The 13648-nt window shown below is 40.2% G+C and overlaps 1 protein-coding gene across 1 annotated transcript in view; it reads right to left on the reverse strand.

Moving 5' to 3' along the window:
• The window catches only part of kcnh8 (potassium voltage-gated channel, subfamily H (eag-related), member 8), a 50042-nt gene that overhangs the window by 15762 nt on the left and 20632 nt on the right, over positions 1-13648 (reverse strand). The window contains exons 4-10 of the mRNA XM_032535965.1: positions 13460-13593; positions 11725-11962; positions 11443-11600; positions 7136-7340; positions 4862-5071; positions 3503-3702; positions 881-1130 (exon numbers count right to left, since the gene is read on the reverse strand). Coding sequence (XP_032391856.1) covers positions 881-1130; positions 3503-3702; positions 4862-5071; positions 7136-7340; positions 11443-11600; positions 11725-11962; positions 13460-13593 — 1395 coding nt within the window. The remainder of the gene's footprint in view (positions 1-880; positions 1131-3502; positions 3703-4861; positions 5072-7135; positions 7341-11442; positions 11601-11724; positions 11963-13459; positions 13594-13648) is intronic.

Below are 13648 nucleotides of genomic sequence, written 5' to 3' on the forward strand. Positions count from 1 at the left end.
TGTGTGTGTGTATATATATATATATACTTTAATAAGCAGTCCTTGCATTTTATGCATCTTTTTATTTAACTTCATCTATTTTTCCTTTCATTAGAGCTTTACATAATCACTCTACCGTATTGTCAGCACTTTCTACAAAAAATATTATTATAATTTAATGAATAAAGACACAAAAAATCTTTTCTTAGTTTGAGCTGAATTGCAGCTTTAGCAAATGTTTTAGAACCTCGTTCCTCCATTGATGAGAAGCCAGTTTCTATTTTAGCATCCCTGATGCTAAAATAGAAAGTTTTATATTGCTCTGTTTCTGCTGTAGAATGCACAGAAAACAAAGTGGAGATATGATATTGTAATTTCCTGCTGCTCTGGCAAATCAAACATTTGTTTAACACTAGGAATGAAAATGCATCTACGTGTGGCCTTGGGTACCGTATAAAGACTGATTTCAACTTTTCCTCCCATGGACTGGACAACACTGAACTGAACTGGCCTTGACTAGATGGAACTGAAATTACCTTACTCCGGTGAATTGGATTGATGAAATGGGCTGGAATGGACTGGACAACACAAGATTAAACTGGACAGGACTGAATTGCAATGCCGTAGAAAAGACATGACCATACTCGGCTGGACATCACTAGACTGGAGTGGCTTAACCTGTATGGAATTGGACAATCATGGGATGGTCTATATGGTATAGTGGTAAATACACTGTATATATAATGTATTTTGTAGTGGCTGAATGTTTGTGTCTGTTTAAACATCTGTCTGTCAGCTCAAACTTAACTAAATATTAACTCTGTTATGTCACCCAACATCTCTCTAGCGCCACGATTTTGCATGTACAGCTAAAGATAAGTCCCCCCATCCTTTATCATACCCAGAATGGCCAGCACCATGCCATCTTTCAGCACCTCCATGGACCCGGAGCAGACAAAGAAGATGGCCTGGAGTGCGTCGCCCTGTCGAAGGAGGTACTCTCCAGGAGCGCAGAAGGAGGTCTTAATGTGCAGTGACAGGGAGCGTAGACAGCCGCGACTGGCCGAGGCAAACAGCGCCAGCTCCAGGATTTCCTTGTTAAGGTGCATGGTGATGTCGGATCTCAGCTCGTCCGGGAAGTCCTTCAGCAGCTGTGAAGATGATGGGAAGGAGCGAGAGTGAGAAAATGAGGAATCAGTCAAGAGTGAGTTGGGCACAAAAGCTGTGAAAGCACAGCCATGCTGCAACTCAGTGTTCGCGTTTCTAGTATTGGTTGACTTTGATTTGATTCCTAAGCTATTATACCACAGGAAACATGTACGTCAAGTGTACTAAAGTTTATTTAAATAGGCCAGTCAATTATTATCAATCAACATATCAATTGTTTGCCTCTGAGCGTTACAATCTGCACAAAATAGATAAAAGATACACCCTATGTCCATAGAGCCTTGATTCAGATAAGGAAAACCTTCAAATGTCAGAAACATCCCTCTACAAGGACATTATTATTTCTTATATATAATTAAATTTACATTCAGCAAATAAACAAAACTAACATTTGTTTTTTTGTACTATGGTAAGTATATCAGCCAATATATGGTACAACTAGGAACAAGTCTTTATAGCCCAGAACGTTGATATGAACTCAATGCTGGACCCTCAAAAGAAACATGTCCAGGGCTTAAAGTATTCTGGCACTGTGCCAGATCTCCGGCGTGCGGCCGTGAGGAAAAATCAATACATTATGGGAACTTTGAAACTTTATATTTTTGAGTCACTTGATTTCACCTACCAATCATATGAGAGAAACGCAAATCTAACCAACGCAGAGCTTAAAGTTATCGGTCCTGGTGAATAAATAAAAAAGTCCACATGGGATTTGTTTTTAATGCGCTAGGTTTAACTAATCATTGAACTTCCACCTACCAATGAAACGAGTTCTAGCCAATCAGATGCAATGTAGAGCGGGTCTTTGCCGAAAAGCAAGAGTGCAGTGTGTGATCTCCGTGGTAACGTGGCTAAAAAATGTAGATACAGCTTAATTTACAGCTTAGCTGCAGCGTATGTTACTCACTGTACGGCAGCAGCGGTAAGAAAGTGCTTGCTAGTCATTAGCTAGATGCTAGTCACAAAGCTTTGTTCCATGCACTCTGTCATACGAGTATGTTACCGGCATTAGCCGCTACCGCTTCCACTGCTCCTTCGCTGACCGACCGTGTTTGTGATAAAAATAATACATGTGTGCACGTTCAAAGCGGAACACGGTTTGTCGTTAACGATGGCCACTGTGTAAAATGTATCTAAAGCCCAAACTGCCTTGACAAAGCTGTCTGTTGGGAATCAGCATGACCGTTATTTAAACAGCCACGTCCCAAAGTTTAGACGTCTAGCTATATGAAAAGCTAAACAAAGCAATGGTATTAATAAATGAACATGAATTAACTAATATCAACATAAACAAAACCAGGAATGTACTAATTAGCTTTTTTGATGATGACCTGACCAAAGTATCAACACAACATCTAGGAATTTTTTTTCTTCACAATAATATATATATAGTTGGAAGAAGTAAAGGTCTAAAAACTCTATGAATTGCTAATATTCATCACTAATATGCAACTGTATAAATCAAAACAATATACCGTACAAAGTTGCAAGACAACTGCATAAAATAAACACTCAAATATGATCTGGAAAAGCCCCTATCACAGTAAAAAAGAAAAGAAAAAAAGAAGAGTCAAATACAGTCAAAACATTGCATATCATCTCTCTGTCTCCTTGTCGGGACTAAGATAAGGAGGTCACCATCACAGTGAGTCGATCAATGAGTCATCAGAGCTAGGCTGACTTTAATCAACAGGCCCATCTATAATTCAACTGTCTGGGATTCATCATCATCACTCCATGTAAGGGCTGGTCTGGGCTCCGACAGCCCTCTCACAGGCATTCACAGCCCGGAGGGACGTGCTGCTATTAAACTACTAACTATTTGCCTCCATTTTCCCTGGACATGTCAAGAAAAGGTGTCACCATCCTTTTCTGTTTGTCTCTTCTCTGTGTCATTGTGCCATTATGTTGTTGATGTTGTGTTGGACTGAGTGTGACTTCCTGTTGTCCCACGTTCATGTATGTTGACATGGTCCTGCAATCATGTCACCTGGATTCCCCACATCTCAGATTTCTGTACATTGATTGCACTTTGCAGTGTGACTTCAACTACAAGCAACATAGAAAAAGCTCTGCAAGGGTTTAAACCCCCAGGTTACAAAAAATCCTGTCATCCATAAAATGTAAGACAATTTTCTGTTCATGTCTTCTGTCCCATCCTTGTCAGTCAGTGCTGAGGAAAACAACATGCTCTTACACTCTTATGATGGGTTTGAATAGGGATTATGAGGATTGAGAAGTATGTGGTGTTTCAAATGAACTATTGATTCCGATATGCTGTTAAAAACGCGACTTAACTGAAAAAGGAGGATGGGGACTTATACCAGCTTCAGAGTATAGTCTGTGCTGTTCGTACCTCATTACAGTCGATGCCGTTGTTGACCGACCAGGTCGTCTGAAAATACTCCAGCATTCGCTGCTTGAGGCTCTGCGGCAAGTGATGGACACGTATGAAGTCCTTGAGGTCTTTGGTTCTGGTGTGGTACTGGGACCAGCGTGAGTACATCCTCTGGATAATGGCTGTCACATTACCAAAGACCAATGCGTGCATCAGTGCTGCAGGTGTAGAAAGAGAGGAGTGCAAGGGATAAGGGAGAGATAGCGATGATGGAGCATAAGCATGAATGAAATATAAATAGATAATGGACTGTCAGGTATCCAAAAAACTACTTAAGCCAAGTAAAGGGTTGCAGTGAGAGACACAACTAGGAGAAGCCATATCTTCACACTCAAACAGACCTCTCCAAAACCACACAGACTCATACTAGTATGCTTGTAGCCACACTGCCAATAGATTTGGACAGGAATAAGCCAAGTTTGTACTCACTTAAATGCAGATTTTTTTTTTACTATGATGCTTGTAGGCTGCATGACTGCCTGGGACTGATGGAAATTAATATTCTAAAACCCTATTTGGAAAATTAAATTAATTATTTCTGCCATGTATGTAAAATTAAACATGATTCCTTTTTGGAAGTTGTCAATTTACGCAACCAAATTAACAGTCAAACTAGTCAACCAGCTAAATAATATGTTTGCATTCATGTCTTGCAGCTCTGCTCCTCCCCAACAGGAATGTCAGTGTCAGGACTGAGATGAGCTGATTTGATTGGTATGACAGACAGATAATGTATTCTGTTAATCTAATTCAGTTTTCAGCTGTGCCACAGGTATGTCGCACACATCTGGACAGGAAAGCAGCAAACACATCAAATTAAAAATCAAAAACTTCCTCTTCTAGGCGTACAGTTATTCAATTCCTTCCACAATCTCATTACATTTGACCTATGCTCTGCTATAAATATGAAGGTGCTTTGTAATAGTTTTTGCATCAACTGTGTGTGTGTATGTGTGTGTGTGTGTTTGTGTACACACAGTTCTGCCCTCAGGCAGCCAGAGACATTTAGCCGAACTAAAGTGGGGAGTGTCCACAGGGAGAACCCCGCCATCCCCCTCTTCATCCCCCAAAACCAAACCTATAGTGTAACGATCCACCTTAAACTGGATCAGACCATCTTATAAAGGTATGTTTAATAAATATTATACTTTATATTGGAAGATAATAAAACTGAATATGTCTGATTGAAATGTGATTGTGTTAATATTATGGAATGCTTACACCAAGAAATCATGGATTAGCAGTGGATGGAAATATAATTTTTATTTTTTGAATACTTAACATACACGTGATTTCTGATGTGTGCATTTTGCGTACCTCCTATAAGCATGACGCAAATAGAGAATATCTTCTCGATGTCAGTGTTGGCCGACACGTTGCCGAAGCCCACGCTGGTCAGACTGCTGAGGGTGAAGTAGAGTGAGGCGATGTAGACGCTGCGAATGGCGGGGCCGCTGACGGTCCCGTTCGCACCTCCTATGGCATAGTACGGCGACTCCAGACGCTTCCCCAGCTCATGCAGCCATCCTGTTTTTAAGATGGTGTAACAAGGGGATATTGATGGATGGAAGGAGAAATGGATGGTTAGAGCTGGTAACTGTAATGCAATCTTATTGTGTTTTCCGGGCTAGTGACATTGGTCCACTCTATCTGTCACAAAAGCATCTCATTAAGAGGCAACCTTGGGAGAATAGTTTTACAGCCTCATTACAAAACCTATATTTTCACACATTTTCCAGTCTTCTTGCATTCATGATGCTATCACAACAAGTGCGCCATGCAATTAGATTTTTTAAGAATGAGCTGCAGTAGTCATCCCAAAGCTTGGTGCAGTGAAGCATAGTATAGATGCAGACAAAGCTGACAGCATTGTTATGGAAACTGTGGTACTGTAAGCAGTGCTTTCCTCCTTGGATTTAACAGAAGCATATCAAATGCCTGGGAACCTAAACTGATCCTTGGTCAGTACAGTGTGCATACAGTCAGCTGATCCCAGGAGAGTCTCCTGCAGACACTGATGAATGGTAATTGGATGGAAGCCCCTCATAGCTGCCTGACTTCAACGCTCAGTTCAGCATCAGAACACATAATTAGGATACAACTCATTAATCCTTCCTCATACACTGACCTGTTATTTCATGACACTGAAATGCAGTAATTGGTGAAGAGAAATCTGCATTGTTCTCATGACCCAGTCAATGTTGACCCGGAACCAGTTATGAAGACACCGGAGGGTTGTAATTGCAAGCAGTGCAAGCCCATCGATAATGACCAAAGATCAACCCAATGGGGCCTCATTATGTGGGGGACCTGGAGGCTGAGGGGGAATTACGAGAGGAATTGTGCCATTCGCTAAATCAGTTTTAACAACACACACGCACCTGCATGCAAGCACACACACAGCTGATGTTATTGTTGCTGTAATAATTTCCGTTTCAATACGTATTTTATAACAGACATAGGAATCAATAAAATCAATGAGGAAGTCATGAACTTAAATTAGCCGTTTACTGAAATATTTAGGAACCCAGACAAATGGCATGCAGTACTGTCTCTGGACTGAAAACACCCGCCCAACATGATGAGACCATAACAAGGACCTTGAAATTCAATATGATGTGTTTCAAACTTACACCTATGTGGCCTCTTATCAATAGCTCAATGAGGACTGTCATGTCATACTGCAGCGCAACTATTGTGTAAACTGCTTCATTATGCTGTATGGTTTTTAATCTTTGTTGCACATAAACATCTGCCTTAATAACTTGAAAACCTACAGGGATGAGGTCCATTATGAGAAACATGGTCTACGGGTGAATATCAGATCTTACCTGCCTGAAAAACAAAACCCTTGCAGGTTTTACGCATTGATAGCTTTTCAGAACTACTGTTAATTTGAAAATGAGCTATAAAATTGAAATGCACCAGAGTATTGACATGTAATTTGAGTTGCACAAATAACATTATAAGTGAGATAAAGCAGAAATCTTTGCTAATAAAATCCCAGTTTTTCCTTTTATATTGATCAAATACATAGCTTGACAGACCTGGGTAATGGCTCCCTCAGGTAGAAAAATTGAGATAAAATGAAAACACTTCATCTGGCATCACTATTGCACACAAATAATAATAAAAAAGACCTCAAACAATTACATGACCATCAATAACTCAGTTTGATTTAAACTTTCATGAACAGACCTTAGGATTGTTTACCTTCTCATATTATCACTCAGATAAATCTGGATTGTACAAAAAGATTTAAAAAAAAAAAAGAATGTTTTGTGGTGAATCAGCAGATTGATTGTCATACTAACAAATACATAACATAAAGAATGCTCCAAAGGCCTGTGAAATTGCACACATAGATTTCATATCACATTCCAAACCCCAGCAACGCTACTCTAAGCTCCAACGTTGCCTTAAGACACACTTCTTGGTTATGGTATGGTGCCTAAAATTACACCCAGTGAACTGGAAGCAATAATTAAGTAGGTCTCATTACAATTGTCCATTACTTTTTTAAACATCAACAACAGAGCTGGGAGGTGTTTTTGGATTTATGGGCATAATTTTTAATTTTTTTTTACTCACCAATATCCCAGTTGTAGGAATTGGCCTCCATCTCCATCTTGCCGATAATGTACCAGATGCAGGCCATCCAGTGGGCCAGCAGGGCGAACATGGACATGAGCAGCGTCAGGACCACCGTGCTGTGCTGAGAGTAGCGGTCCATCTTCTGGAGCAGCCGCAGCAAACGGAGCAGACGTACTGTTTTTAACAGGTGGACCACGGACACCTGCAGGTTCAGAACAAGGACCCAAGGTGAATGTATTCTCAGGATGTTGATCATTAAAGTTATCACTTGTTAAACCATTCAATCCATCAAATCAATCCTTGCTAAACCATTCAATCCATCCAAACAAAACAGATAAACCATCTAATTGGAATTGTCACCTTGTACGTCCAAAACGTATAGCATTGTCTTCACTATAAATATCAACAATGTATCGTTATCACCTCCCTCTCCACAACTATAGCTCCTGAGGACAACATGTGTTGGTTTCCTTGCTAAGCAGTGATCAAGTACCACAGCTACTTAACCTCTTTTTCATTTCTTGAGTTTTTTCTGGTTTTCTGCTAAGGGCAAAGTCAGAGAGACACACAGATATAAAAGGAGTGAAACGGTAACTATGAAAGTGAGGAACAGGCTGCAACTGTCTCCCCTTTTTACAGACAGTAAATCTCATGGGAAGAGTGATCAACCAGCTTAATACCACACAAACACTCACACGCTAATAACACTGCCTGAAGTGATAAAAGCTCTTAGCCATGCTTCATGTCCTCTCCAACATTAGAGGCTGCTTAAATTCTCTTCAATTCTATAATTAGAGCTTGAAAAATGCATGTAATCACGTCAACAATATGAGCTATATGAAGATTTCCTGATGAAGGAGCCCTTTTTTATAAAATGACCAATTAGAGCGACCAGGCGCTTGCTCACATGAGTATTTGTTTAGTTTTTTTAATCTCTAATCCTCACCATTGCCATACAGTATGTCTCTAGTATCCAGCTTCCTCCAAGTTGCTGTTTTTTCTCACTCGTTCTTTCACTCTAACAAATTAAACTACTTTTGCCACATTTACCATGGCACAATTTTTCCTCAAAGTTCCCTTTCACACAAACAGACACGTAGATGTGTTTGTCATCTAATGTGCACCTGCTGCTCAGGCATTCTCTACCAACAGTCTATCCTTTGGGGCTCACCGTTGTGTATCCCCGTTGGACACACACACACACACACACACACACACACACACACACACACACACACACACACACACACACACTATCATTTACAAGGATGTAGGACATGGAAGCTATTTGTAATCTTTTCACAAGGACGTACTGCATGTTGCATGTGTGTGTGTGTGTGCATAGGCAACAAAGGACTGATGACAAAGGAGGCGATAGAAAAAGAGTGTGTGTCTGTGTGTGTGTGTGTGTGTGTGTGTGTTTGTGTTTGTGTGTGTGTGTGTGGATACGTTTTAACAAAGAGAAGAAGAAGTGTGGACAGTCCTTATCAGAGCTGCTCTTGTCTGTGTCTCCTGTATGTTTTATAGTGGTTTGTGCACACTCTTGCTGTAATAATGGAAAACTGGTGCAGCACGAGTGGGTAATGAAGCCTCCTGCCGTGCCCTGGGGAGAAGCTCCAATTTCTCTCCACCATCTATCACCACCCGGCATCCCACCTATGGCGAGAGCAGGCTGCGCCACAACCCATTCTCCTCCAGCAGCATTAGCAGTAAGCAAAGCGATGTACCAAACAAAGCATTCACAGCTCCTGCTACTTTCTCCTTCAACTTTTCCCTCTACCACTTCCATTTAACCCCTGCCACTAGCATTTGCATTTCCTCTGCTCATCAGGTGTGAAATTTACATGTAACTACTTGATTGACTTTCTTTTCCTCTGCTTTTTAAGGTGGTTTGTATTTGTGCACAAGACTATAACTTTACAGAAATGCTCATTATTTCTCCCCCTGTAGCTTTGCCTTTAGTGCTACAGTACAATCACAACAATGTGACTTATCAATTTGATTTATTTTCATTGATGCAGCAGCACCAAGCTTGTAAGCATTCATAACACACTGTTTTCTAATACCAACTAGGCCTCCAGGCCCAGAAGCATTTATAGGAGCTTTAACAATAACTGCAGCTGTATTGATAACACATTGCTGTGTTTGGTCGTGGGGTAAAGGCATTATCGCCACAGGAGACTAGTGCTTTCATCATCATCTTACTCCTGAGCACTTTGTATAGATGATTTTGATATTACTGTCTTCAAAATATGAAAGTTAGATGGTCAACGAGTTGGGTGTAGCACAATTTAAGTTTCAGAACTAAATAAGAAGTGCAATGACAAGATAGCAAAAGCAAAAATGTATTTTTTTGTTGTTCTTTAAAAAACTACTCCAGCACCCTTAAACTACCTCAACAAACAACAAAAAACATCAACACAATTTAGTTTTTTCTCAAAGAAATGCATTTTAATCAAATTAATTTGTTGTGGGACACTCACACAACAAAGGAAGACACCAGATTAACAAGGAAAGAGGGATGATCATGGGAAATAGGAAACTAGGAAGGAAATAAAGAATATCTATGTATTGGACAAACAAGAAAACTGAAAAGAAAAGAGTGGAAAGGGTGTATGGGATCAAGTGACAGACTGTAAATCATGCCCAAAAAACGCAGAAAGAGTGTTGTGGCCCCTCGGCTTATTTTTTTGAAAGATGTCTTTCCTCAAAGGGGACATCAGTCTGAATGCTCCGTCCTTAGGGGACACCATGCAGAACGCTCAGCAATTACTGGCCACTCCCCCTGCCCGGCGGCATCACCCAAATCTCACCCAAATCCCAAGCTACTGCTTGGAGTGCGTGGTATTTCCATTAATAGAGTCTGGAACCACACAGGCACCTTTGCCTGAAGCGGCCTGTCACTGTGCCCCCCCCTCCACTCACACACAGGGGGGCTACTCCTCCTGCTCTTTCTCCTTTCTCTCAATCTTACCACTAATCTTTCTTCCATTACATTGAACACATCTTCCTAAAGAATAGTTCATCATTTATTGTTTTTATGACTAATTTAATTTCTATTGTTCTATGAGGATTCCCCAAACACTTTGTAGAGATAGGTATCATTTTTTGACTAGCTCCGTGGTAGGAGGGAAGTTTATATTGCCCAGAAATAGAACAAATTACATCCAATGTACTGTGCGATATATTGAGCGATGTATGAATGGACATCACGCCATTGACTGATGATTCATGGGAACATCATGTCTTGTTTTAAATGTTTAAAAAAAGCAACTTCAGAAAATAGACTTTGTTCTTCCATTGTAATCATGATGGAACTGGTTATTGTCGTACTTATTTTTTCCAAACTTGTGTGTGTGTATTTTTGTGTTGTGTCTAATGTATGTAATATTGTTTGTCTTATATATATCATAGGGATGTCATGTCCAAATTCAGTTTAGTACGTTAATACGTTATTTGTTAAATAGTTAAACTGTTGTGTGTGTTGAATTGCAGTTGTAATTGTGAGTTGTTTTTTAAGTGTGGATTTGTCTCTGCATCCCAAAAAATAGTAATACAGCAGCTAATGGGGATCCAAATAAACAATCTTTGAAACTAGCAATTATATAAAATCCAATACAGTACTTTGGACTTTTTGACTCACATTACAGTGGTTGGGTGAGTGGAAACAACTAATTTTTCTCTAAATGAGAGGCCAGAAAGCAAAAACTTTCATAAGTAACTAATAAAAACCACCTTATTGTGCAGTGCGTCCATTGGCAGACAAGAACGTCTTCCTAATTGCTCCAGATCTCTGTTTCTTCCTCCATTCAAGTATTCTTAAGGGGGCCATGGTACATACTCAACCAGAACAGGAAAAAAGGTTTTAATGATACAGGTTTCATTGTTTTGTTAGGTCTTGTACAGTATATGGAATCAATGCGAAGAATCAAAGAAGCGCTGAAAACAATCCATGCAATCTTATGACGTCAAATGTGCAGGCGGTGTTAGACTTTATGATGCATCCCTATGTCGACAGGATTAGAAACTTGTTCTCTGTTACTGGGCAATTCATCCATCATGAGATTTGTGTTTTTACAGTATTCAAAGTCCTGTTCAATAACTTGCTTTTTTGTTTCTTTTTACTCTGTTTGTGTTAAATCTTTTCAGAGAATAGTATTTTATATAAAATGCTTGGATACCACTTTTGTTGTTGTATTTTAAATCAAAGAACTAATACATTTACAATGTGAATGAATAGTAGCTCATTGATTATGTTTTATATTAAACCCTGGGGGTTAAGCAACAAGCTAATGGCTTCTTACCACGCTGACTTTGAAGGCATAGAGCAGGTCAAAGGGCAACGCGGCCACCAGGTCAATGATGAACCATGTTGTCAGGTAATGGATGCAGATCTGCCGAGCGTCAAAGATCACCTGACCCGATTTGCTGACATAAGTTGTGCGAAAATTAAAAACAATGTCTGGTTGGAAAGAAACAAATAGAGTTGGGGGTTTTGTTATTGTAAATATGTAATACTTGCACATAAATTGGATTGAATAGTTTATAAAAAGTGTAATTCTCAGTTCTGCAAGGCTGAAACTAACCTATGATGAACAGTATCTCGACTGCGATGTCACTGACTGTTGTGGTGCGGGTCAGGTCGTCGTCATCACCGATGAAGCACACGTTGTAGGGCACCGTCACAGCAACATAGAACGTGGCAAGTAGAATCAGCCAATCCCAACCAGCTTTGAATGTGCTGTAGTGAAGTAAGATGAATTTTGACTTCTTGGCATCTGCTACCTTGTACTCTGGCAGAGCAGGCAGATCCCCAAACACATTCTGGACAGGATAAGAAAACAAAAGTGATTAAGTAGCAGTAACCTGTTTCATCCAGCCTGCGTGTAGTCAAGGCTTAACCAAGATGAGGCCTGTTTGCAAAAAAATATATTTAAAAATGTAAATATGTACTGGGAATTGTCAACCTGGCGTGCTAACTATTTAAGCAAATGGACAAAAATAATCATAATTGGGTTGAAACTTTACTTTTCTGGCAGATTCTTACTTCTCCTTGTTTCTACTTGCAGCAAGCAGCGGTTTTCGGTGAAGAAGTTCAGCATACAACCTGCCTAGCACCAAAAGGCTGGCAAATTTAGCAACCAGCTAACATGTTGTGGAGCATAGCCCGTCAGACAGATCGCGCTTTAGTAGCCTGGGGTGACTTTTTCAATCATTTTTTAAATTGAGAGTGAAGCGTTTTGCTCACTGCTTTGGCGTGAGTTAAAAAACAACAACAACTTTGAGCAGGAAGAAATTTAACTTCACAGATAAATAATGGTTGGCTGAGGATGGGTAACTCAATGGTTGCTTAGCAAAAACAACAAAAAGATGCCACTGCTCTGATCGGGGTGTCTTCAATGAGACACAGAGAGGTATATCCCTCAGGAACTTAAGGAGAGTGAATATTTGACTTTTCACATTTGTAAGGTTGACTGTAAATGAATGCTAAAGTTGATTTCTGTCTGTTTGTAGTGTAAATAGGGTTTTGCATATCAATTTCAATATAATATGTTGTGTTTAAAGCTTGTGCTGCCCCCAAGTGGCCTCAAAAATTTACGCAGGTTTAATAATGATAATATTATTAATAATAATTTATATTGTTTATTGATCCCCAGTGGGGAAATTACAATTTACACTCTGTTTTGTTAGAAATCACTACACATTGGGTTGAAGTGTTGTATTGCAGTTTGACCTGTTCATGCACAAATGGAGCGATCTCAGAGTGAGTGGGCTGCCAGTGCTGGACTAGCGCCCTGAGCGGATGGGGGGGGGAGGGTACAGTGCCTTGCTCAAGAGCAAGGCAGCGCCCAGGAGGTGATCTGGCATCTCTCCAGCTACCAATCCACACTCTGTACTGTGGTCCGTTTAAGCTTCTGGCTGTCTAAACACAAGGTTGGATTACACTTAAGTTTAGTAAGATCCAGAGACATGACAGTAAAACTAGCTTGCTAGCCCCATTAATGTATGTCTTGAAATAATTACAGTTGTTTATATTTTTGTACAGTATCCTGATGTTTTGCCTCTAGTCATGAAGGTCTTTGGTTTCTGATTACATTAGATGGACTTAAATTGATGCTACAAATAACTCACGTCATTGCACCCCCTCTCCACCAAGACACAATATTTCTCCTCAGCTCCCTGCCCATGGATTGTGTCCACTGTGCTTCAATAACAGCATTGATCTTCTCACTTCCTATATTACAGTCTACCTACACCCTCTTTTGAAATATCCTTTATCATGTTACATCCTGCCCTGTTGTTCGAATTGCCTGATGGTACCTTGTTGAGTTTAATCTTGCTCTTGCTCTTCTCTCTGCTGTGTAGGTGACCAGAGATGTGGTAAAGCACTGTACTGCTCCGCAGACGAGCTGAGCTCAACGGAGAGCCTGTTTTCACCTTGCCACGCCGTCGATCTGTAAACACACACACACACACACACACACACACACACACACACACACACACACA

This window comes from Etheostoma spectabile, chromosome 14 (genome assembly GCF_008692095.1).
Source record: "Etheostoma spectabile isolate EspeVRDwgs_2016 chromosome 14, UIUC_Espe_1.0, whole genome shotgun sequence".
NCBI classification, from domain to species: Eukaryota; Metazoa; Chordata; class Actinopteri; order Perciformes; family Percidae; genus Etheostoma; species Etheostoma spectabile.